The sequence below is a fragment of the Trichechus manatus genome, unplaced genomic scaffold (assembly GCF_000243295.1).
Source record: "Trichechus manatus latirostris isolate Lorelei unplaced genomic scaffold, TriManLat1.0 scaffold00044, whole genome shotgun sequence".
In the NCBI taxonomy this organism is placed as follows: Eukaryota; Metazoa; Chordata; class Mammalia; order Sirenia; family Trichechidae; genus Trichechus; species Trichechus manatus.
Window position 1 is genome coordinate 13,667,897 of NW_004443980.1, and position 27,073 is coordinate 13,694,969.

Genomic DNA, 27,073 nt, shown 5'->3' on the forward strand with positions numbered 1-27,073 from the left:
TTTTTGAGTGTTGTTTGCTTGATATATTTTTTTCCATCCTTTGAGTTTTAGTTTGTGTCTTTAAGGTGTGTCTCTTGTAGGCAGTGTATAGACGGATTGTGTTTTTTTATCCAATCTGCCACTCTCTGTCTCTTTATTGGTGCATTTAGTCCATTTACATTCTGCATAATTATTGATAGGTATGAGTTTAGTGCTGTCGTTTTGATGTTTTTTTTTTGTGTGTTGTTCAGTTTCTTTGTTCCACTTAATTTTCCGTGCTGAGTCATTTTTCTTTATGTATTTTCATATTTTTTATTGTTGTTGATTTTGTGTTTGCTGAGTCTTTATATTTTTCTAGTTTTTTATTTTGACTTGTAGGATTGTTAGTTTCCTTTGTGGTTACCTTAGTATTTAACCCTATTTTTCTAAGTTTATACCAGTCTTTTATTTCTTTATATTGCCTTGACTTCCTCTCCATATGCAAAATCTATGTCTACATTTTTTAAGTCCCTCTTTTTTGTTTTTATGTTGTCATCTTTTACATATTGACATCTGTTTCTCTATTTTCAGTGTTTTAGCTCTGATTTACTTTTGTGACATTCCCTATCTGGGTTGACATCTGGTTGCTCTATCCTGTATTTAGTCTTGGGTTGTTATCTGATGTTACTGATTTTCTAACCAGAGGACTCCCTTTCGCATTTTTTGTAATTTTGGTTTGGTTTTTGCAAATTCCCTAAACTTCTGTTTATCTGGAAATACCCTAATTTTGCCATCATATTTGAGAGACAGTTTTGCTGGATATATAATTCTTGGCTGGCAGTTTTTTCCTTCAAGGCTTTATATATGTCATCCCATTGCCTTCTTGCCTGCATGGTTTCTGCTGAGTAGTCTGAACTTATTCTTATTGACTCTCCTTTGTAGATGACTTTTCATTTATTCCTAGCTGCTCTTAAAATTCTCTCTTTATCTTTGGTTGTGGCAAGTTTGATTATAATATGTCTTGGTGATGTTCTTTTTGGATCTACCTTATGTAGGGTTCAATGAGCACCTTGGATAGATATCTTGTCATCTTTCATGATATCAGGGAAGTTTTCTGCCAACAAATCTTCAACAATTCTATCTGTATTTTCTGTTATCCGTCCCTGTTCTGGTACTCCAGTCAGTCGTAGATTATTCCTCTTGATAGAGTCCCACATAATTCTTAGGGTTTCTTCATTTTTTTAAATCCTTTTATCTGTTTTTTCCTCAAATAAGTTGTTGTCAAGTGCTTTATCTTCAATCTCACTAATTCTAACCTGCATTGCCTCTCCTATGACTTTCTATTAAGTTGTCTAATTCTGAAATTTGATCGTTAATCTTCTGGATTTCTGACGCTGTCTCTCTATGGACTCTTGCAGCCTGTTAAATTTGTCATTATGCTCTTCTCTAGTCTTTTTAATTTCCTCTATTGCGTCTTCTGCGTTTTGGTTAATTTCCTGAAGAGTTCTGTACATTAATCTTTTGTATTCTGCCTCCAGTAATTCCAAGAAATTTTCCTCCTCTGGAAAATTTCTAGATTCTTTAATTTTGGGAGCTTGTGGAAACCATCATGGATTTCCTCTTTATGTGATTTGATATTGACTGTTGTCTCCGAGCCATCAATAAGTTATTATATTTATTTATTTTATGTTTGCTCACTGTGTCCTAGCTTCTTGTTTTGTTTTGATATGCCTAAATAGGGTGCTCGTATGAGCTAGTTTGATTATTGGCACCTTTGAAGCTCTAATGTCCTGTCACCAGGTGGTTAGATCTGCTACTAGGTATGTGAGCTCAAGAGTCTGCCCATTCCTCCTGTATGGATTCGGCTCAGGTGCCCAGGTAGATAGCCACCAAGTGTGTGGTATAGGCTCTCACTTACAGTCCTAGATAGGCATGGGTGATTGCTGTAGGCACAGGCATCTGGTTGCAACAGGCGGACATGCTGTGAGCAAGGCAGGAGGCTGACGGTCATCCCCCGAGTGTCCAGGAGGAAGGCATGTCCCTGTTCCCTAGAGCACGTAGGTGGGCGGGTTTTGCAGCCGGACTGTGAGCACCTAATGCTGCTGGGTGTAAGGACTGGAGGGCACCTCTTCTTCATGGGCCCCTATTGCAGGTGGCTAGGTGGTGTGGGTGGAGCCACCAGTCCTCAGGCCCCTGATGTGGGTAGGTGAAGACCCTGCTTAATAGGCATAGCAGTGTCAAATGTCAAGAACCTGCCACTTCACAGCTGAAGTTACAGTTCCTGTATATACCCTGTTGTACTGTGGTAATGAGGGCCTACGCTATTGGAGATGGGCCCATACAAGTCTACGCAGGGGGAAAGGCACTCAAAGTCTGTGGATCCCTTATGGCTGTGCCTAGCAAAGGAGGTGTGCCTACCATGGGTTTCTGGCTTAGGGGAGCCGGTAGTTTATTTTTTCCCATTTGTTAATTTGTTCACTCCAGGGCAGGGAGAATGGCTCCGGGCATGTGACAGATCCTAGTTCTGACCCAGGGGACTCTGCAACTTCTGAAGCCGGTCTAGGATGCAGTGCAGAGCAGGGAACGGGGAGGTAAATGGGAGAGAGGTTTTCCCCTAAGGGGGGTGTTTTTGATCCGCACAGTAAGCCGCATGCAAGTCCTCATCTTTCGTGGAGGGCTGCTTCTCACTGGTTCTGGGTGGCCGTGTAGACTCTCTAGTGCTGGGTCTCTGCCGGCGAGGAAATCGTGCCTCCCGAGCACGGCTGCTTGCCTGCCTCACTGCTCACCTCCGAACTGATCAGGCCTGAAGGGCTCAGGCGGGTCAGATCTGGCAACTCCTCGCTGCTTCCGAACTGTCCCTCTCTCCCCCTGCCACTCAGTCCGGTTTGTCAACTCTGCTTTTGATGTTCAGGGCTCCCAGATTGCCATATATAATCGAAGCACTTGTTTTTTCAGGTCTTTGTTATAAGAGGGTCCACTGGAAGCGTCTGACTACTCTGCCATCTTGGCCCTGCCTCCCTTATTCTACCTTTTTAATAGCCAGGTCCCATCACTCTAACTTTGACTCAGTACATACGTGAGCTTTGCTTTTTCACTCTGTAAATGTTTGCTTCACTCACTCTGTATGTGTTTTTATGTGCATATCAGTATGTTTATATATGTTTGTGTATACGCATATATACACAAAAACACATATACATACGTGTGTGTGCGCATCTACACACACATACTCGTTCTTTTTCCATGAATGTACACTTATTCATGACAAATGAAATGCAAGCTTTTAGAAGGCAGATGTCACCTAGAGAAGCTGGCATAATGTATTAATCAGCAGCTACTCAATAAATATTGCTGCCTGCCAGGGATAGATATCAGAAGCGACACAAACATGTTGAATATAATGATCGCTTACATTTATTTTTTTGTGTACTCATTCCACGTTTTGAAGTCTTTTGCTTCATGAACTCTAACAGTGAATATTTTGCTAAACTTAAGGCTTCAGATATGTGTGAACTTATTCTATTTTCCAGATTTGTGACTTTCAACTAAGGGTAATTAACTCATCTATTATTTTATTATTATTTTGGCTGAAAATGTTCAGGTGTAAGTAGTGTTCACTTCTTGATGTGCTTAAAACTCCGCATGACTCTGCTTAATAAAGATCTATCATTTTTACTACCCATGATCTGTTCAGAGATCTTTGCTAACATATTTATAGGTAGAGGCCCAATAGTTCATGAATTCACTGTACCATAATTCTATGCATTTTAGACCTTGGCATACAGAAAAACAGTGTGCCTGAAAGTGGGTTTTGTCTAATAATCCTTACATCACAAAGGGGTCACTCCAACAAACGTTGAGGGCTTTTCTCACTTGTGTATTACTTAAACTTATTAAAACGGCAGCTTGTGGTAAGAAAATATGACAAGCTCCTATTCCTCATCCCTGGACACAGGCTTATGTTGTTTCTACTGTTGGGTCTCCACCCAGAGAATAAATGGGAATGCTGCTAGACCGTGGATTAATGATTCTTCTTCTCTGTCATAAATGACAAACAGGTTCTAGGCTGCTTTCTAACAAAAGCTATGCATAATTTTTTATTTCATTTACTAAAGAAAATGAATTTCCTTTTTGAGAATAATAAAATTTAAACAATAAGTTGAGGAAAGAAAAATTTGAATTTATTGGTCTAGTTGTTCATGAGACCTACAAAAGGTCAATTCAGAAACATGACAAAATTGTAGGACTATAGTTAGCCACTGCTATAGTCTCTCAGGAGCCCTGGTGGCACAGTGGTTAAAGTCCCCGAGAAAGCTGTGGCAGTCTGCTTTCATAAGGATTTACACCCTTGGAAACCCTATGGGGCAGTTACGCTCTGTCCTTACAGGGTTGCTATGAGTCAGAATTGACTCGATGGCAATGGGTTTGGTTTTTTAGTTTTATAAGTCTCTCATTTTGTTCCATTTATTAGAAAGGCTTTATGATTGGTATTTTGAATTAGTTTTTTATTGTTAGCCTTACATTAGATACATTTTTTAGTTATTTCATCAACAATTACCACCTTACATGCTGATCCAGTAAAATGAGGTGATGGAAACATGACCCATTTAAAAATATGAGCACAGGAGGAGGCATACGAATGGAAAAAGTACCAAGTTCATGCCGAGCTTCAGCTCTAATTAGTTGGTGAATGACTTTTGATGGGAAAATCTTGCTGACATTCTTGCTGAGAGAGCATACGAAGGAACTCAGGCCACAGCACAATGCACTTGCGATTATGGCACATGTTACAACATGAGCCAAGCTATAAGCACACAACAGAAGCAGCGTGGGAGAAAATGATTCTGTTTTGCAAGAAAAATGTCAAGAGCGGAAAAGTAGCACAAAGGAAATACCTTAAGGTCTCGCCTTTCCAGATGCAAAAGTTCAGCCCCTCTGATGTCATGGCGGATGAAGGTTTCTTTGTACTCTCCCAAGTGGAGCAGATCCAGCCAAGCAGCAACTTCCTCTGTGCCCCATTTCTGAACTACCAAAGTTAAGAGCAAAACCCCCTTAATTTCTACATGCTCAATGCATCACAAAGCAAAGGGTGGCCAAAGAAGATGCAAAACAGAGTTGAGCAGCAGTGCTAGCGAAGGGAAAGGTTAAAGGTGTTTTTCCAACACTTCAGTTTCATTTTTTCCCATGCAGGTTATAGACCATCAATAAACACAAGGATATGGCTAGACAAAGACATTCACTGCTGTGCTGCCATGCCTTTAGCTTTACTCCAATTTCCTCATTAAAGCTATGTATAAAAAAATTCATTTCACACTATTAGGATCAGTGGCACAAGGTCTAAATAAGCTCTGATTACAGTCGATTCTCATTATTCGCAGTAGTTATGTTCTACAAAGTGACCACGAACATTAACTAGAGAACACTGAACCACTGTTCCTAGGGGAAATACTGGGTTAGGTTGCTGTGAGCCTCTGGTCACAACATTTTTGTCAATTGTTCAATACATAATCTTTTTTTATGTATGTTTCTGTTTAAAGACACCTGAAAAAAAACACAAAAACAAACCTGTTGCCGTAGATTCCAACTCATAGTGACCCACAGGACAGAGTAGAACTGCCCCATAGGGTTTCCAAAACTAATTTAAAATACCAGTCATAAAGCTGGTGGATTTCAACTGTTGGCCTTTTGGTTAGTAGCCAAACATTTAACCATTGCATCACCAGGGCTCCAAAGATACCTTAGTTAATATATACTGTTGATTCATTAACACACAACTCACAGCAAACAGCATGGTAACTCATGCCTGAACCCAGCTACCTAACACGTCTATTCTCTCCATAAGGCACATCACAGTCTTCCTGCACTCAGGAACATGAGACAGCATTATGTTTGGGGGCCATTTTAAAACAGCAAAATCACCAACAAAAAGCACAAAAATGTGACAGTATGAGAGCCTGCCTTGTTCGACATCAGCTGGAAACGTATGCATTGGGTGACTCATTTTTCACTCTCTGCACGTGTGTGTCTGTGAATGAGGAAAAACATGCTGCGAGTATCGTTTCTGGGGTTACAAATAAATTTTAGCACGTAAGTAAATTCGCAAACACGGAATCTGAGAATGATGGGAATCGACTGTATTTCCTTAAGACCACGTATGAAACTGGTTATAGTCAGAAATGAGCTATAAATGCTAATTTAAAATCTGATACCGGGTGCTCAATTTTACACAAACTCTTCTGCTTGTGCCCTTACCGACGTCAAGTGTTGCCTTTATTGATTCCACTATTACTGATAATTACAACAATTAATGTTTTGTTAAATCAATTTAATATGTCATTTAAAAATGTCAGCATTGCTCTCTAAGATGAGTTGGTTTATATTACTTTTCAGTACATATAATCATTATCTTATGCATTTTATTCAACATTGATTAGCTTAATAAAAACCTATTTATTTGCTGTATTTAGTTTTAAAATTCTTTTAAATAGCTGCTTTATAAATATCACAAAGTTTTATATCACTTTTTAAAAATAGAGAGCTAACTTGGAAGAATTATAAAGTGATTTGATTATGAAAGGCAGCTACCACCATATACACAGAACTTGAAGGGGCTTCAGCAGTGGTCTAGCAGTACTTTTAATCTCTAGGGAAAGGTGGAAAGGGAACTAGAAAGAAAGCAGCAAAAAAAGGGTTAAATCTTTGCTTGAAAACACAAGTATCACAGTAGATGGTCATTACTGAAGGGGTGAAATGGTGTAGTTAAGTCTTTAAAGCAGGGGAAAGACAACACGTAACTTTAGGCGAAAAACATATTTAGTAAGTTAAAGGAGTAAATGAAAATTTCTATGTTCCGTTTATCAAAGTGATCTAGATTTTGAACTCTGAGAAACCAAAACAAAAACAAGTTACACACTGGTACCTTGTACTCCATTGTACTGTACGCTCCTTAGAAGCAAGATGGCAAGACTACGTCTCAATACTTTGGACATGTTATCAGGAGGGACCGGTCCCTGGAGAAGGACATCATGCTTGGTAAAGCAGAGGGTCAGTGAAAAAGAGGAAGACCCTCAACGAGATGGACTGACATAGTGGCTGCAACAATGGGCTCAAGCATCACAACGAATGTGAAGATAGCGCAGGGCCGGGCTGTGTTTCGTTCGTTTGTGCATAGGGTTGCTATGAATTGGAAGTGACCTGGCGGCACCTAACAACAACAACATCCACCAAACCACATGGAAACAAACCAATAACCACATTTTCTTGTGTGCTTCACGACTACAGCTTACTATGGAACACTGTGACTTATTTTAAGTATGATATGATTTTAATAAGTTGTTTTTTTCATAGTGTTCTACTTTGCCGTCAGCGTGGACCACCTACCATGTTGTGAACTTGTCTTCTGCTTTGGAACCTTTTCCTTTTTAAACTTCGGCACTATACGGAATACTGTGCTCCTGTTGTTTCTTTTGGTGCAATCCATAGGAGGCTCCTGTTTAAATTGGGTAAGAAAATAACTTTTTGAGAATGTTGAGGGAAAAAAAAAAAAAAACTCACTCTGATAGTAGAGATACATAGGAATAAGTTATAAACGCTAAAATTATGTTGTTGTTAGGTGCTGTCGAGTCGATTCCGACTCCCAGCAACCCTATGTGACAGAGCAGAACTACCCTATAGGGTGTTCTTGGCTGTAACCTTCATGGAAGCAGATCACCAGGTCTTTCCCCGGTGGAGCCACTGGGTGGGTTCAAACTGTCAACCTTTTGCTTAGTAGCCAAGCACTGAACTGTGGCGCCACCAGGGCTTCTCACTAAACGTTATAGGATAGTGCTAACTTTGTCAAAAAAAAATCCATGGTTAATGTACTTCTGAAAACATACTGATTCCATCTTGTTCACCTAAATTCCGTTTCTCACTTGTTCAAGAGCAGTGCATTTAAAAGGAGCTTTCAAAATTTATTTTCTCCTGAATATCTTTTTCAGAAGGTGAATTCAAATTCTATTGTCATAAAGTCTTTATATACATTTATAAAGAAACAGGTGGAATTTTGACATACCTCATCTTCATTTTGATGGAAGATGTAATAAAGCCAAGGAATCTCTGTTAATTTTTGTAGTTCTACCTCCACGGAGTGTAAGGCATCGGACACTCGCTCTTCATGTGGAGACTCCAACTGCTATTTACCAGCAGATTGAAAAGCAAAACAACAGGACTCAGTTACCGCCTTCAAATAGAACTGTTTCATTTTGACAGTGAACATCCTCGCCTTTTATTAGGCTAGGTTTTTATAAAGAAATAGAGAAAAAAAGAACACAGTCCCTTATATTGACTTCATTGAAAAATATCTGGGTAGATTTGGTCTCATCTTTACTTCCCAAAGATTTAAGCAGCTAATGTGATTTTAATAATATCACAGAGAAAGTATTATTTTTTTCCTACGTAGAACGTTTCTTACTTCTTTCTCTCTCTACCTCCCTTCTTCCCTCCATCTCTTTCCCTTTCTCCTTTCTTTCCATCCAGTCATCCACCCACCTCCTTTGCCTCCTTGGACTCGTGAGAAGTCTCATTATTCTACTTACTTATGCCAAAAAGCCTTCTGGTTTATATAGGTCACTTTGTGAACAAACAATAATATTTTTTAAATTTGTCAAAAAGTTGTTACATAAAAAGAACTGCTTGGCATAAAAATCTGGAGATTTAAAAGAGTGAGGTTAAGGAAAAAAATACATCGAACCCAGACAACGATTTGATGAAAAGCTTTTGTAAAAATTGTAGCAAAGGAAAAAGCAAAAAGGCTTGTGATCTGCAGATTAGTCAAAATGCATTAGTCAGAAAAGTGGATTTATACACTTCAAAAAGAATTTAACTGGTCACTTATTATCCACATGAACTCATGAAAAGCAGTTACTATGAATAAAGGTGAGACAAACATTGCTATGCTTAGAAATGCAAGGATTCTAGCCTTGGCATTGCTACTCATGAGCCATGCAGACATGGGAAGGTCAATTAATTTCAGGAGCCTCAGTTACCTCCTCTTTAAATAGTAGGATGTGACTAGATTATTTCCGAGGTCTCTTCCAGCTAATCAATACTTTCATAAATTACTGCAAAATTGTAGACTATGTCCCTAGAAGACACAGAATTTCAGAACTGGAAGTTCAGAGAGAGTGACTGTTACTTACTATGGATATTATTTTTTGTTTTCCTCTGTTATTCAAAGAATCTACCATTTCTCATCATTAATAAAAGTATGGAGAGTCTCCACATTGTTGTACAAAATGTACCACTTTCCTTTTAGTCTAAGAATATATGTCTTATAAATCTGATAAACGGGTTATTACATATGCATTCTAGAAATGAAGAATAAATATTAGTTTCTCCCAAATATAATCAATTCTTTGTGATATCACTACTGTCACAGGTTTTGCTAAAATTCACATATTCGAACATGCATATTTGATAATCACATAGAAGAATTAAAAGTGCAGGGGGTCCTTCTAGATCAACATAATGGAACTGATAAATATTAACCTGATAGCACTCAACAGATGCTTTAGGTATAGAGAACTAAGATACAGAGTAAGTTATACCTCTAGTTCTTGTCAATCAGAAGTTATCTTAAATAGATTTCAAATAAAGAAAAACAAATGTCCTTGATCCAAAAATTGGGACCAAAGTCAGAGCTCACTGGAGTTCCTACAGGACGTATTTTAGAAGAACAGTAAGAAGATTCTGGTTAACACCAGTAGTGTCAAGAATAGCAAAAAGATGTCCCCATTGGTTTTCTCGAAAAAGACAACCCTGAACGTTTCGATTAAATATTCTATAGAAGAATCCTAATAAAAAGGGAAAAAAATGCAGAACAGAATTTCAAATTATCATGGAATCCACTTTTGGGAGTCATACAGGCTGAATGAACCCCTGAAACTACTGCCCTGAGATAACCTTTAAACCTTAAACCAAAAATATTCCCTGAACTCTTCTTAAAACCAACAATAGCTTAAGTAGTAAAGAATGTCCACCTTGAGTATTGTGCTCTTCTAAGAACTATCTGTATGTGACAGATTTGACAACAACAATTCAAAAGGTTAGACAGGAAAATTTAGGGGACAGTGAATTTATGTTAATGGGAGAGGAACACCTTGTAAAGCAGAGTGAGAATGGTTGCCCAACTTGAAGAAGGCAATCAATGTCACTGAAGTGTACACGTAGAAACTGTTGACTTGGTGTATGTTCTTCTGTGTATATTTTCAATAACAACAAAGAATAAAATAAATTAGGAAAAGAAAAAAGATAACCAATGTTTTTGCTAAAAGTTTTTCTTCATGGCCATTTTAGAGGCAGTCAGTCTCTTGCCCCAGGAAAGCTACGTTTTGGTCTCCTCGGACGGGGGTAAGAGCAACTTAGTCTCATGCGGTCTTTACGTTTTTCTTCTAGGACCAAAAGACGCTCTAAGGGCAACACTCTTCTGGACCCCAATCAAACATAAATTCCAATCCCAGTTACTATTAGTTAGCTAGACTGTTCGACACATCTCCCATTCTCCCATAGGGCCAGATATTGGGAATTTTAATATCGCTTTTATTTAGCTAAGATATAAAATTACTGTCAAGAGAAATGTCTCAAGATCATCACCCATCAATTAATCATAATTGTTACAAAGAATAAAATGGCTAATGTATCAGAGGTCCTCTACACAAAACATTACTATAGGATATGTGAATAACCCACAAATGACCACTAGGTGGCATCAACATCCAATGTGCTAGAACATTTGAAAATGGTGAGGGAATAAAGAAGGCTAACAAGGCAAACACTGGGCTGCCCAATAGGACATCTATGGGTTTCTTCTAGCACTTACTCTTCAGGTCCATGGATTGTGGGAGGTTTAGATTGAGCCTAAAGGTGATTTCCACGACCAGTCTTAGTTAAACTAGGGATACGGCTAGTTTCTGAAATTCAGTTTTTGAGACACTGCATCTAGGCAGTGTCCTCTTTTAAGCAAATCTGGGGGACCATATGAATCGTGTTTCAGATGTTAATTCAGGGAACAAAATCTACGATTTCCTCTTCTTTTCTCTAACACTTTAGAAAGCTCAAAGTTGACGGAATAGAGCAGACTCGCACAAAAACCCGATGACATCTACGAGGGGAAACCTCTACTCCTGATAAGCCTGAAACAAAACTCCAGGGGTTATGATTTCTTGAAGGAAAGAGCTAGAAAAAAAGGACGCTCCTAGGATGAAGGCCAGAGGCTGCTTCTGCACTGCAATCCGATGAACGCGTGTTCCCTGACGGAGGTAAGGCCCATACATTTATTTCATCACCCTTATGTTATCAACCATTTCCTTTCCTTACCAAAGGGACCCTGCCAACTAGTAAAGATTCCGTTTCATTATACAGTGTCTTCACATTCATGGCTATTTCAGTGGCAATGTCTCTCGTAAGACTCTAGAAAAGAAGAATATCAAAGAAAAGTGGTTCTGTATTACATGGTGATTCAATCGTCAGTAAACACTTTAATTTTCTTTTCACAATTTAAATTTACATCACAAATTTTTAAAAAGCTACCAAAATTCTATTATGCTTGTAAAATTTCACACACATTTGCTAGTATGATATTTCTTCTAATTATTATATCACCGAACTGAAAGTATGCACTGACTATAGTGAATTCATTCAGGATCATATCTCCTACCTACAAATGTGTATGCTGGCATCAACATATATATATTCCCATGCAAAAGTTAAGTCAAAGAAAATTCTGTCTTAGAAGAGGCAGTATCTGATTATAATTAGTTCTATCCACTGACGCTCGGTAGTTTCAACCAGATGGTTTAGCGACTGTAATCTTGGGGACCAGCACTTATTTGTATATTAATTTAGGTAACTTCAATAGAATGATTAAAAGAATAAAATGCTTCTGTTAGTTTTCTCTATCCTATAGCATTGTACCATGTATCACATTTCAAGAGAGTTTTATTCGTCCACTATCACCTTCTACATTAAAATTTTACAGAAGAATAAATTACCAAGTTAGTATAAAAGAAGGTAAGAATAATTTCCATGCATTAACTTCAAAAATGAATAGGCATCTCTAATAAATACCAACTGTGCTACATAGGCTTGTCCTACACAAAGGTGCAGGGAGAAGGTAGAAGAAGGAGCAAGGAGGGATGGTAGTGGTTAAAAGGAGAAGGAGCAGAAGGAAAATGGCTAGATGATAAGTGATTGAAAGGGAAATTGAAAAAAAAAATGCACAGAATTTAAGAGTGGGAATGGAAAGATGGCAGGTAAAGGAAAATAAGTAAAATTCAGCCACAAATTTATCCTAAGTTTCTGGCACAGACTTATATGATTGTGTAACTTTCTTTCAAAAGGGGTGGTATTTTGTAATATTAAAATATATGTGTAACACACCAGAAAGTCTGCAGAACAAGAACTGACATTCTCTCCTCACCTCTGGGTACTTGGGGTTGGCTTTATTCAGCGCATGGGAGCACGCATTCACGGCATGCGCCAGTTCTTGCTCCAAAAGACAGTGAATAGTGGCTGCGTCACAAATCCTGAAAGCAAAAAAAAAAGAGACAAATGAACAACAAACTTCTCTGAGCACCGCTGATTTTTTAAAGTAGAGAAGTGTCAGCATAAAACACATAAAAAATATAAAGACCAGTGAGGAATAATTTTTAAACAATCGCTCAATTATGAATGGCATGAGTTAGACTGACAAATTTCAAACCCCACTGTCACAAAGAATATTACATCGAAAGTCTTTATAGAACAAGTGAGGCTCACAGTCAGAAGCAAACACTGAAGTGCTATTTGGAAGAACAAAATAGCAAGAAGCCGGAATTTGTGCGAGGTGGAAACCTGTCAGAGACGGAAAACGCAAATATTTTCCACTAATAGAGAGCAACAGAAAAGTGGTAAGACTGCACCTTGTCAAAGGTGGAAAACTTGCAAGACCTGGAAAAACAAGGCAGTCCTACTGAGTTCCGGCTCTCATGGGTTTCACTGTACTTCATTTTGCAGTATCATCGAAAAGTAAGAGGGTCACAAATTTAAAGCATAGAAACTTATCTTTTATTCACTGAAACCTTAGCCAGGAACACATACAGAAGACTAGTAGATGAACATTACCATACTTACCACATATATACTAAGTGCTTTATATAAATTACCTAATTTAATATTCAGAAACCCTGGTGGTGCAGTGGTTAAGAGCTACGGCTGCTAACCAAAAAGTCGACAGCCGGAATCCACCAGCCGCTCCTTGGAAACTCTATGGGGCAGTACTACTTTGTCCTATAGGGTCGTTATGAGTCGGAATTGACTGGATGGCAATGGGTTTGGTTTCTGGGTTTAATATTCACAACCTTAATGATCTCCACTGTATAGATGAAGACACTGAGGCACACAGAGATGCACACAAAGCTGTTGCTGTGTGCCGTTGAGTCAATTCCGACTCATGGCAACCCCATGTAACAAAATAGAATTGCCCCATAGGGTTTCCAAGGCTGGATATCCTTATAGGAGCAGATTGCCAAGTTTTTTCTCCCTTGGAGCCTCTGGTGGGGTCAAATCGCTGACCTTTCAGTTAGCAGCTGAGTGCTTAACCATTGCACCAGAATTTGCATCTACTTCTACCCAGCTCCAAAGCTTGTTGTGCTTAAAACCCACTGACGTTGAGTTGATTCCGACTACAGTGACTCTATAGGACAGAGCAGAACTGCCCCATAGGGTTTCCAAGGAGAACCTGGTGGATTCGAACTGCCAACCTTCTGGTTAGCAGCCATAGCTCTTAACCATTATGCCACCAGGGTTTCCCTGTTATGCTATACTCTTCTGGAATATAGAACCTCTAAGAATAGTCCCGGAAAGACAAAATCCAGAACAGAACTAGGGCCAAAGAAGAGCAAGGAGGGAAATTCCCACCAAATGCTAAAAATTTATGTAAAGTTTGCAGGTCAGGGAGAAGGCAGGTCTATTCAAACCCTTTTGGCTTCTGCATTTTCAAGGAGAACGGTCTTCAAACTGGAAAGAGCAGAACCAGAAGGGACAGAGCTCCAGCTAGTTGAAGCGAGAGTTAATGTTATTCTAATTTTCAGAGAAAGGAAAAGAGGTAAATCAAGAGGTACTGTGTGCCTTTGAGAGACAGAGTGGCAGGGGCAGGGGTCTAGGGTCCATGGTTTCAGAGGACATCTAGGTCAGTTGGCATAACAAAGTTTATTAAGAAAATGTTCTGCATCCTACTTTGGTGAGTGGCATCTGGGGTCTTAAAAGCCTTCAAGCGGCCATCTAAGATGCATCAATTGGTCCCAATCACCTGGAGTAAAGGAGAACGAAGAACACCAAAGACACAAAGAAAAGTATTCGCTCAAGAGACAGAAAGGGCCACATAAACCAGAGACTTCATCAACCTGAGACCAGGAGAACTAGATGGTGCCCAGCTACCACTAAGGACCGCCCTGACAGGGAACACAACAGAGAGTCCCGGATGGAGCAGGAGAAAGGGTGGGGTGCAGAACTCAAATTCTAGTGAAAAGGCCAGACTTAATGGTCTTACTGAGACTGGAGGAACCCGAGAAAGCATGGCCTCTGGACTCTCTGTCAGCCTAGAACTAAAACAATTTCCGAGGCCAACTCTTCAGACAGGGATTGGACTGGACTGTGCGACACAATGATACTTGTGAAGAGTGTGCTTCTTAGCGCAAGTAGATACATGAGACTAAAGGGGCAGCTCCTGTACGAAGATGCGATGAGAAAGGAGAGAGGGTTAGGAGCTGGTTGAATGGACACGGGAAATCAGGGGTGGAAAGGAGGAGTGTGCTGTCACAGTATGGGGAAAGAAATTAGGGTCACATAACAATGTATGTATAAATTTTTGTGTAAGAGACTGATTTGAAATGTAAATTTTCACTTAAACTACAACAATAAACAAACAAAAAAGAGGTACTCTGTGCAACAACAACAAAGAAATGGCACACTTTGCTCAGAGAATATTTGCCAATATATTACAAAGAATAGCTATTACACTGATAACTCTTTGATCCACAATTGTAACTAAACCAAAGTTATGAGCCAAATGGCTATTCCATATACTCAATGCCTGTAAGCAAACTTTGAATGAATACAATGTAGATAATATGTAAAGTTTTCAATGTGGGAAAAAAAAAAAAAAACAGAGGTATTGTGTGGTAGAGTGAGCTAGGCAAGCTCACTGTATTTTAGAAAGTCTATGATCTGGACTGCTGAGAACACATATGCGTGTGCTGGAGAGTGGGGACAGGATATGATAAAGAGCAGCAATTACTGAGGCACAAATCAATATTTCCAAGTCCATACTGGGTATCTTCCTAGATATTTCAAACACAATTTAAATTAAATTTAAAGTCCAAAACAGAACCATTATTTTCCCTCTCAAATTTGCTCCTCTTCCTGAATCCCATGGCTGCTCCATCAAAGGCACAAAGACCTATTTAGCCATTCACTAGAAACCTTTGGATCATTCTGTCTCCTAATTCCCACTCACATACCAATTTTAGATACTAAGCTGTCTCTTGTCCCTTTCACCTTCACTGCCTTAATCCATCATTTCTTATCGGGATATTCCAGCAGTGCAGTAAGTGTTCATCATGTTGCCCCAGCTTTGTGGTCTTCCAGACAATCCTTCACACTGCTACCAGAACCACCGCAATGAAGTGCCTTATTTCACAGACCCCCCACTTAACTTTCTTCAGTGGCTCTTCATTCTCTGTAGAAGAAAAGCCTCAACTTCTCAGCGCACCACAGAGATGTAGAGAGCTGCTGTTGACACCGACTCACGGCGCCCTTACGTACAACAGAACGAAACGCTGCCCAGTCCTGAATCATCCTCATGATGGTCGGCGTGTCCATCGATACGACTACTGGGACAATCCATCTCACTGAGGGTCTCCCTCACCCTTGTTGGTCCTGTACTTCACCAAATATGATATTCTCCTCCAACAATTGATCCCTCCTGATGATGTGTCCAAGGCAAGCAAGTTCTGTTCTGATCCATAAGATTTTCATTGGCTAATTTCTGGAAGATCACCAGGCCTTTCTTCCTAGTCTTAGTCTGGAAGCTCTGCCAAAACCTGTCCACCATGAGCGACCCTGCTGGTATTTGAAATACCAGTGGCTCCCAGGCCCTTTATAATCTGGCCTTTCCTCACTTTTTTGTCCACGTTTAGCATACTCTTGCACATACCATGCCAACATTTCAGTCACACCAAATACCTGAGATTTCCTGAAAATACCACACACACACCCTCCTCTGTACCTTTTCATAGGCTGGCTCCTATGCTTAGCTTCTCCTTCTCCTACTCTTCTCTCAAAACTTGGCTGAAAGGTTACTTCCTCCAGGTAGCCCTCCTGTACTGCCTCCGGCCTACTGTGTGCACCCACAGTGCCCATGGTATGCCCCCAGATAACACGTAGGCCATGCTTCTCCCTCCTAGTACTCTGCAAACAAATACGGGTGAGGGACCAAGACTTAAACTCCTCTTGCTACCTCCAGTGCCTGATATGGTGCTTGGCACACAGAAAGCGCTCAAAAAGATTTGCTGAGCACTGGATGGGTAAAATCTGAAAATAGGCCAGCTTTGGCAAAATCTAAAAAAAACAGATGGGGAACCACTTATGCACACGCATGTTCACTGCAGCATTGTTCACAACAGCAAAAAGATGGAAACAACCTAGATGCCCATCAACAGATGAACGGATAAACTGTGATACATACACACAATGGAGTATTATGCAATGATAAAGAACAATGATCAGTCTGTGAAGCCTCTCATAACATGGATGAAACTGGAGGACATTATGCTGAGTGAAATAAGTCAATCACAAAAGGACAAATATTGTATGAGACCTCTATTGTAAAAACTCATGAAAAAGTTTACACACAAAAAGAAACAATCTTTGTTGGTTACGAGGGATGAGAGGGGTGAGGGGGGAATACTAAATACACAATAGGTAAGTGATAACTTTGGTGAAGGGTAAGACCGTACACAATACTGGGGAAGCCAGCACAAATTGTACAAGGAAAGGTCATGGAAGCTCCATAGACACATCCAAACTCCCTGAGGGACTGAAGTGCTGGGCAGAGGGCTGTGGGGACCATGGTCTCAGGGAACATCTAGCTCAATTGGCATAACACAGTTTATAAAGAAACTGTTCTACATTCTACCTTGGTGAGTAGTACCTTGGGTCTTAAAAGCCTGTGAGCAGCCATCTAAGATACTGCACTGGTCTCACCCCTTCGGGAGCAAGGGAGAATGAAGAAAACAAGATACAAGGGAAAGATCAGTCCAGAGGACTAATGGACCACAACTACCACCGCCTCTACCAGACTGAGTCCAGTACAACTAGATGGTGCCCAGTTACTACCACTGACTGCTCTGACCAGGATCACAACAGAGGGCCCCCGACAGAGCTGGAGAAAAATGTAGAACAAAATTCTAACTCACATATAAAAAAAGACCAGACTTACTGGCCTGACGGAGACGGCAGAAACCCCGAGAGTATGGCCCCTGGACATCCTTTTAGCTCAGTAATGAAGTCACTCCTGAGGTTCACCCTTCAGCCAAAGATTAGGCCCAGACAACAAAACAAGACTAATGGGGAACAACAGCCCAGCGACAAGGACTAGAGGGCAGGAGGGGACAGGAAAGCTGGTAATAGGGAACCTAAGGTTGAGAAGGGACAGTGTTTACATGTCATGGCGTTGTTAACCACTGTCATAAAACAATATGTGTACTAACTGTTTAATGAGAAACTATTATTTGTTCTGTAAACCATCATCTAAAGTACAATAAAAAAAAAAGTATATTAAAAAAAAAGAATTTGAGTTGTGTTCTGCATTATTCTCCTGTTCTGTCAAGGTCCATCTATTGTGGCCCTGATAAGAATGATTGGTAATGGTAGCCAGGCACCATCTAGTTCTTCTGGTCTCAGGGTAGATGAGGCCGTGGCTCATGTAGGCTACTAGCCCTGTAGACTAGTTGCTTCTCTGAGACTGGTTTCCTTCTTCCTTTTTTGCTCCTAATGAGTAGAGACCAACAGTTGTATCTTAGATGGCTGCTGGCAGGCTTTTAAGACTCCAGAGGCTACTCACCTCACTGGGATGCAGAACAGAACATGAACTCTGTATGCCAACTGAATGAGCTGTCCTACAAGACTAAGGTCCTAGGCCTTCCAACCCAGAAAATCATTCTTGCAAGGTGCTTGGTTACACCTGAGCAGCATCTGTAACTGTGCCCTCTTATGTGTGCACACACATCTATACATACATGTACAGACACTTCTATCTGTGCACACATATGTAATCACCTGTACCTACCTGTACACATGCATGTCTATACACCTACATATGTGACCATACACTCGGTTTTTGTATGGTGTTGTTGCCAAATGATATACGTCATGTTCTTTAACATGAACATCCTTTTCTCTTGTGTGCTTCCTAGTGGCATCATTTACTTTGGTCAAGCTGTGTTCATTATACCCACATTCTGTACTACTTTTCCCATCACCAAAAATAACAAGTACTGACACTCTAGAGAGTGAGTCTCCCTCCTGCCCATCCCTGCTAACCATCAATGAACACCGGTCTCTGCATATGTATCTATTCTTGTCTTCCTATCATAGTAGGATTGTACAATATTTGTCCTTATGCGATTGACTTATTTCACTCAGCATTATGTCCTCCAGATCCATCCATGTTATATTTTGTGGACTCATCATTGTTCTGGATGGTTGTGTAGTTATCCCATTGTATGCATGTACCACATTTGGCTTATCTATTCATCCACTGAAGGGCCCTGCGGCTGCTTCCACTTTTTTGCTATTGTAAATAATGCTGCAATGAACATAGGTCTGCTCATGTCACTTCTATGAGGTCTCCACGGTATATACCTAGGAGTGGGATTGCTGGATCATAAGGTAGTTCTATTTCTACTTTCCTGAGGATGCACCATATCGTTGGTACCATTTTACAGTTCCACCTGCAACAGATAATGTTCCAATCCCCCCACATCCTCACTAACATTTGTTATTATTTTTTTTTAATCAGTGCCATTTTCGCTGGGGTGAGACAGTATCTGGTTGTAGCTTTCATTTGCATGTCTCTTACGTCTAATGACCTTAACCATCTTTTCATGTGTTTGTTGGCTGCCTGAATGTCCTCTTTGGTGAAATGTCTGTTCATGTCTTTTGCTCATTTTTTTATTGTGTTGTTTGTCTTTTTTTTTGTTGAATTGTTAAAGTCTTCTACATATTTTGGAGATTAGAACCTTATCAGATATATCATTTCTGAAGATTTTTTCCTCGACTGTAGGTTTTTTTAAACTCTTGATAAAGTGTTTCATGAACCTAAGTGTTTAATTTTTATGAGGTCCTAATTATCTAATTTGTCTTCTGCTCTTCGTACATTTGTAGTTATGTTAGCCTATTTTTTTTTAAAAAAATTAGGTCCCCCAGTTTTGTCTCTATGTTTTCTTCCAGGAACTTTATAGTTTGAGGCTTAACATTTAGGTCTTTAATCTGTTTTCAGTTAGTTTTTGTGTATGGTGTGAGGCATAGGTCCTGTTTCATTTTTCTGCAAGTGGATATCCAATTTTGCCAGCACCATTTATTAAAGACACTGTTTCTTCTCCATTTATTGGACTTGACTCCTTGTCAAAAAGCAGTTGTCCATAAATGGATGGCCTTTGCCCATTTTTTGATTGGGTTATTTGTCTTCTTGTTATTAAGCTGTCGAAGTTTTATATGTATTTTGGATATTAGATTCATATCAGATATATAGTTTCCAAAGATATTCTCCCAGTCAGTAGCTTGTCTTTTGACTTTTTTTTGGTAAATTTCTTTCTTTCTTCTTTTTTTTTTTTTTTTTTTAATTGTGCTTTAGGTGAAAGTTTACAGAGCAAATTAGTTTCTCATTCAAAAATTTATACACAAATTGTTTCATGATATTGGTTGCAATCCTTGCACTGTGTTTCACTCTCCCCGTTTCCACCCCAGGTTCCCCAGTTCCATCTGTCCAGTTTTCATGTCTCTTCCTACTTTCTCGTCTCTGTTTTTGTGCAGGTGTTGCCCATTTGATCTCACACACCTGACGGATCTAAAAAGCACATTCCTCATGTGTGTTATTGTTTGTTTTATAGGCCTGCCTAGTCTTTGGCTGAAAAGTAAACTTCGAGAGTGGCTTCAATTCTGAGTTAGAAGGGTGTTCAGGGGCTAGAGTCTCGGGGGTTCCTCCAGTCTCTGTCAGACCACGAAGTCTGGTCTTTTTTGTGAATTTGACCATCTGTTCTACATTTTTCTCCTGCTCTGTCTGGGATCCTCTGTTATAATCCCAATCACAGTGGTTGGGAGTGGTAGGCAGTCACCATCCAGTTCTTCTGGTCTTGGGGTCATGTAGACCGTGGTTCATGTGGTCCATTGGTCCTTTGGACTAATTGCTCCTTTGAGTCTTTAGTTTTTTTCACTCTCCTTTGCTCTGGACTAGAAGAGACTGATCGTTGTATCTTAGATGGCCGCTCGCAAACTTTTAAGACCCCAGAGGCTACTCACCAAAGTAGGACATATAACATTGTCTTTAAGAATCGTGTTGTGCCAATTGTCATAGATGTCCCTCAAGTCTGTGGTCCTTTGCCTTCAAGGCTGGGAACTTCATCCTGTGAGGTGTTTAGTTATGTCTAACTTGTGTGCTTTACTGTCTATATTAACATATGCGGATCACCTACAGTCATGTAGTTAGAAATGTCCACCACCAAACCTGTATCTATCTTTGGGTGTGCTCCCTTACCTTCTCACTCACCTCTTGATTGATCAAACGACTGATCGATCAACTGATCGATCATCCATCTATCATCTATCTATTGTTGCAGGATTGTCGATGCTATAGTAGTTACCATAGTTGTCTTTTATTCTTGCGTTCCTCTCTTGCCTTGATCATGTTCTGCTGATTTCTTCCATATTGTGTATTGCCTTTCCCTTCACCAATATTAACACATGTCTACTATTTCTATGGTAATTTTTACTCTCTCCCCCTCCCATCCTGGTAACCATCAAAGAGTTTTTTCCCCGTGTGTAAACCTTTTGTTGTTACTTGATAAAAGCGATCTCATGCAATATTTGTCTTTTTGTGATCGACTTATTTCACTCAGCATAATGTCCTCCAGATTCATCCATGTCGTGACGTTTCGTGGATTTGTCATTATTTTTTATCATGGCGCAGTATTCTATCATGTGTATGTACCATAATTTGTTAACCCATTCATCTGTTGATGGGCACTTAGGTTGCTTCCACCTTTTTGCTATTGTGAATAATGCTGCAATGAACACGGGTGTGCATATGTCTATTCATGTCACGGCTCTTATTTCTTTAGGGTATAAATCTAGGAGTGGGATTGCTGGCTCATATACTATTTCTATTTCTAGCTTTTTGAGGAAGCGCCATACCATTTTCCATAGTGGTTGTATCATTTTACATTCCCACCAGCAGTGTATAAGAGTTCTAATCTCCCCACATCCTCATCAACATTTGTTATTTTCTATTTTTTTGATTAGTGCCAGTAATGTAGGGGTGAGATGTTATCTCATTATAGTTTTGATTTGCATCTCTCTAACTGCTAATGATCGCAAGCATTTCTTCATATGTTTGTTAGCAGCCTGAATTTCTTCTTTGGTGAAGTGTCTGTTCACATCCTTTGCCTATTTTTTAATTGGATTATTTGTCTTTTTTTTTTGTTGAGGTGAAGTTTCCCATAAATTTTAGAGATTAGACCCTTGTCAGATATGTCGTAGCCAAAATTTTTTTCCCAGTCTGTAGGTTCTCTTTTCTCTCTTTTGAAGAAGTCTTTTGTTGAGTATAAGTGTTTAATTTTTAGGTGGGCTCATTTATCTAGTTCATCTTCTGCGTGTGCATTTTCAGTTACGTTTGGTCATCTATTTAGGCTATATATTAGGGGCCCTAATTTTTCCTCCACGATCTTTACAGGTTTAGGTTTTATATTTAGATCTTTCATCCATCGTACGTTAGTTTTTGTGTATGGTGTGAGGTATGGATCCTGTTTCATTTTTCTATAGATGGATATCCAATTTTGCCAGTACCATTTGTTGAATAGACTGTCTCTTCCCCATTCAATAACTGTTGGTCCTTTGTCAAAGATCAGCTGTTCACAGGTGGATGGATTTATGTCTGGGTTCTCAATTCTGTTCCATTGGTCTGTATACCAGTACCAGGCTGTTTTAACTACTGTGGCTATATAGTAGGTTCTGAGATCAGGTAGTGTGAAGCCTCCTACTTTGTCCTTTTTTAATAAAGCTTTACTTATTTGGGAGCCCTGGTGGCACAGTGGTTAAGAGCTTGGCTGCTAACCAAAAGGTCAGCAGTTAGAATCCACCAGTCACTTGTAAACCCGATTGGGCAGTTCCACTCTGTCCTGTAGGGTAGCTTTGAGTCAGAATCAACTTGACAGCAACAGGTTTGGTTTGGTTTGGGGTTTAGTTATTCAGGGCCTCTTTCCCTTCCATATAAAATTAGCAATTAGTTTTTCCATCTCAGTGAAGGATGTTGCTGGTATTTGGATCGGAATTGCATTGTATCTATATACTACTTTGGGTAGTATTGACGTTTTCACAACGTTAAGTCTTCTTATCCAAGAGCATGGTATGTTTTTCCATTTATATAGGTCTCTTTTGGTTTCTTGCAGTAGCGTTTTTGTAGTTTTCTTTGTATATGTCTTTTATGTGCCTGGTTAGATTTATTTCTATGTATTTTATCTTTTGGAGGCTATTGTAAATGGCATTGTTTTCTTGATTTCCTTTTCACAGTTTTTTATTGATGTAGAGGAATCCAACTAATTTTTGTTTATGTTGATCTTGTATTCTGCTACTTTGCTGATGCTTCTATTAGTTCCAATAGTTTTGTGGAGCTCTTAGGATTTTCTATGTATAGGATCATATCATCGTGAATGGGGACAGTTTAACCTCTTTCTTACCAATGTGGATGCCCTTTATTTCCTTTTCTTGCCTTATTGCTCTCACTAGGATTTCCAATACAATATTGAATAAGAGTGTGATAAAGGGTATCTTTGTCTGGTTCCTGTTCTCAGGGGGAATGTTTTCAGATTCTCTCTGCTGAGGATAACGCTGGCTGTTAGTTTTATATAAATTGCCTTTATTATGCTGAGGAATTTCCCTTCTCTTCCTGTTTTGCTGAGAGTTTTTTTTTTTTAATCAGGAATGGGTGTTGGACTTTATCAAATGCCTTTTCTGCACTGACTGATAAACGATCATGTGATTCTTTTCTTTGTTTTATTTATATGGTGGATTACGTCGATTGATTTTTCTAACGTTGAACCATTGCATGCCTGGTATGAATCTCACTTGGTTGTGGTGTATTATTTTTTTGACATGCTGTTGTATTCTATCGGCTACAATTTTGTTGAGAATTTTTGCATCTATATTCATGAGGGATATTGGTCTGTAGTCTTCTTTTTGAGTGGTGTCCTTGCCTGGCTTTGGCATTAGGGTTATGCTGGCTTCATAGAATGAATTCGGGACTATTTCTTCTTTTTCTATGTTCTGTAATAGTTTGAGTAGAATTGGTGTCAACTCTTCTTTGAATGTTGGGCAGAATTCTGCAGTGAAGCTGTCTAGACTGGGGTTTTTTTTTGGTTGGGAGTTTTTTTTAATGACCCCTTCAGTGTCTTCTTTTGTTTTGGGTCTGTTCAAATTTTATACTTCAGTTTGTATTAGTTTAGGTAGGCAGTGTGTTTCTAGAAATTTGTCCATTTCCTCTACGTTTTCAAATTTGTTGGAGTATAATTTTTCGCAGTATTCTATTATGATCCTTTTAATTTCAGTTGGTTCTGTTTTAATGTTACCCATCTCATTTCTTACTTGGGTTATTTGCATCTTCTCCTGTTTTTCTTTTGTCAATCTGGCCAGTGATTTGTCGATTTTATTAATCCTTTTGAAAACCCAGCTTAGAATCTTGTTGATTCTTTCTATTGTTTTTCTGTTCTCTGTTTCATTTATTTCTGCTCTAATTTTTATTATTTCATTTCTTCTGGTGACTGTGGGCTTCTTTTGCTGCTCTCTTTCTGTTCGAGCTGTAGGGTTAGTGTTTTGATCTTTGTCCTTTCTTCTTTTTTGATGTGTGTGTTCATTGGTATATATTGACCTCTGAGCATTGCTTCTGCTCCATCCCAAAGGCTTGGAAATTTCTTTTGATGAACAAAAGTTTTTAATGTTTATGAGGTCCCATTTATTCATTTTGTCTTTCGCTGTAGCATCTAGTATATCGTAAGTATCTAATAAATATTTAAAGAGAGAAGTAAGGAATGAGCAAGGGGGAGAGAAGGTGAGTAGAAGGGAATGGATAAGAAGGAATTAAGGTACCACTAAGCTTTATTCTCCTTTTCTTTTTCAACAATTTTATCAGTGACTAGATGAAGCTGTGGGAAGAACATAATAGCTACTGTGTCCAGAAGACTAAATATGCCAGACATGATGTGCTAATAATCACTTGACTCTAGAGTCTCATTCAATTCTCACAAGAACCAGTAAAGAAGCTCTTATTATCTAGGTTTAGTAGGTAAGGAAACCAAGGGTCAGAGGAGTGACGAAACTTGTCCACGGTCCCTCCTCCTCTCTGAAGTCTCCTCCGGTCATAGTGACTTTTACTTGTTTTGCACTCATAGAACTTGTGTTTTATCTCCTCCCTTTCTATCTTCCAAAATTAATTTATGTGTGGATGACAATGTCTGTTATGTGTCTGCTGTGAACTGGTAAGATCTTAGACTCTTGTTCTCCCCAACTGTTTGTGGGAGCAGGGATAATGTTTATACTTCCTTCTAATCCCATAAAGATTTAACAAACAATTATAAGGCAACACATAAGGAGTCCTGGTGGCACAGTGGTTAAGCGCTCGTCTGCCAACTGAAAGGTTGGCTATTCGAACCCGTCAGCCACTCTGTCGGAAATGATGTGGCAGTCTGCTTCTGTAAAGATTTATAGCCTTGAAAAGCTTGTGGGGCAGTTCTACGTTGTCCTATAAGGTTGCTATGAGTTGGAATCGACTTGAAATTGACTCGATAGCAATGGGATGGGTGGCGCAGTGGTTAAGTGCTCAGCTGCTAACTGAGAGGTCAGTGGTTCAAACCTACCCAGCAGCTTCTCAGGAGAAAAGACCTGGTGATCTGCTGCTGTAAAGATTACCTATTGCCGTTGAGTTGATTCTGACTCATAGTGACCTTTTAGGACAGAGTAAAATTGCCCCATGGGCTGTAAATCTTTACAGAAGCAGACTGCCACATCTTCCTCCCATGGAGTGGCTGGTGGGTTCAAACCGCCAGTCTTTTGCTTAGCAGCTGAGCGCTTAACCAATGCACCACCAGGGCTCTTTCTGTAAGATTACAGTCTAGAAAATCTCATGGGGCAGTTCTACTGTGTCACATGGGGTCCCTATGAGTTGAAAATTTACCTGACGACACCTAACAACAATAAAGCAAGCTGGAAGTAGGTAGTATAGTGGGAAGACTGTGTATAAAATGGGGAAATAAGGGAGAATGGAAGGAGCACTGCGTGGCAGGGTACATTAATCAAGCTTACCATTGTATTTTAGAAAGTCTAAGATCCCGACTGCAGAGAAGACAGATGTGTGCATGTGCACAGTGGGGAGTGGGGACAGGATATGATAAAAGCAGCCATTATTGAGGCACTAATGATGCAGCAAATGAAGAAGAGTAAAAATATCACTTTCAGACACCACAAGCAACTGAAATTATGTATTAAAATTTTAAAAGAAATTGGTTAAAGCCAAAGTTCTCATAGTACAAAAGGCAGCAACCCCACCATACCTAGTAATGAGCTCTTCTGCGGCCTGGGAGCACAGCTGCATCTGCGACACCTCTTCTGTTGCCAAGTCGACAGCGTGATGAATGTACAAATGGGTCCGGATCACTGGTTTACCAGAGTCATACTTCTGCTTATCCTCCCAAGATTTTAGAGTGTTTTCGAAAGCCTGTTTTAAACCAATATTGCAATGACCTGTTAGATTATAGCTCTGAGGCCCCATAAACGTGTATTTAGATAATACATGAATGACTTCGAAAATACGATGGCTTCCTTTCTAATCTAACATCTCATCAAATAAATTGTAAATACAAAATAGATATTTAAAGTTTTCTAACATATAGTAACATAATAAATGATGTAACTGTGAGAATATCATTGAAAAGTTAAAAAAAGCTTCAATTTATGCATCAATCTTTACTATTTTATTATGCTAGACAGATGTATATTGGCAGTCTTATTTGTTAAAGGTGTGACCTTAATTAAAAACACTATATATATAATACACATGTGTGTGTGTTCATATTTCAAACCACAAATGACCTATACGTCAGATGTAAGAGACAACTTAAATCCTTTCCCTTGTTTTCTATTTTTTCATGACAACTTAAGATTTGTAAAAACAACTTAGAAAAAATCTAGGAAAATACTTTTTGTTACATACTCTATCTCTTGTTAGCATCTGAGCTCGGTTCTTGTGCACAATTTTGATAATCCCTGGAGGCTGGACCCACGCTTCACCGTCCACCTGAACTGGAAGTCCCTCATCACCAAATATAGTGATTTTCACTGCACGGCACTGAAATTGGGAAAAAAAAAAAAAGTTATCCTAGGGTATAAATCATCCCGAAAAGTGACATTCAGTCTGTATTCAAGCTTGATTTCAGTGCTCATGGCATTCTCTCTGTCTATTCTGTAGACAAGGAGTCCTTGGGAGGTACAAATGGTTAAGCTAAAAGGTTGGTGGTTTGAACCCACCCAGGGGAACCTTGGAAGCCAGGCCTGGGGATCTGCTTCTGAAAGGTCAAGACCTTGAAAACCCTATGGAGCAGTTCTACTCTGCACACACGGGGTTGCCATGAGTCTGAATGGACTCGACAGCAACTAACAACAGGAATTCTTTAGAATGTTATACTTCATCACCGCCATGACAAAGTAACAACTGACATGGAGAGAAAGTCAGTATTTTAGAAATGAACCTACAGTGTAGGAGTCATTTGGAATAACT

The 27,073-nt window shown here is 39.4% G+C and overlaps 1 protein-coding gene across 1 annotated transcript in view; it reads right to left on the reverse strand.

Annotated features, from left to right (window-relative positions):
• The window catches only part of DGKH (diacylglycerol kinase eta), a 253,952-nt gene that overhangs the window by 9,811 nt on the left and 217,068 nt on the right, over nt 1-27,073 (reverse strand). The window contains exons 24-30 of the mRNA XM_004376610.3: nt 26,510-26,644; nt 25,851-26,014; nt 12,416-12,521; nt 11,314-11,406; nt 8,012-8,131; nt 7,339-7,447; nt 4,854-4,984 (exon numbers count right to left, since the gene is read on the reverse strand). Coding sequence (XP_004376667.1) covers nt 4,854-4,984; nt 7,339-7,447; nt 8,012-8,131; nt 11,314-11,406; nt 12,416-12,521; nt 25,851-26,014; nt 26,510-26,644 — 858 coding nt within the window. The remainder of the gene's footprint in view (nt 1-4,853; nt 4,985-7,338; nt 7,448-8,011; nt 8,132-11,313; nt 11,407-12,415; nt 12,522-25,850; nt 26,015-26,509; nt 26,645-27,073) is intronic.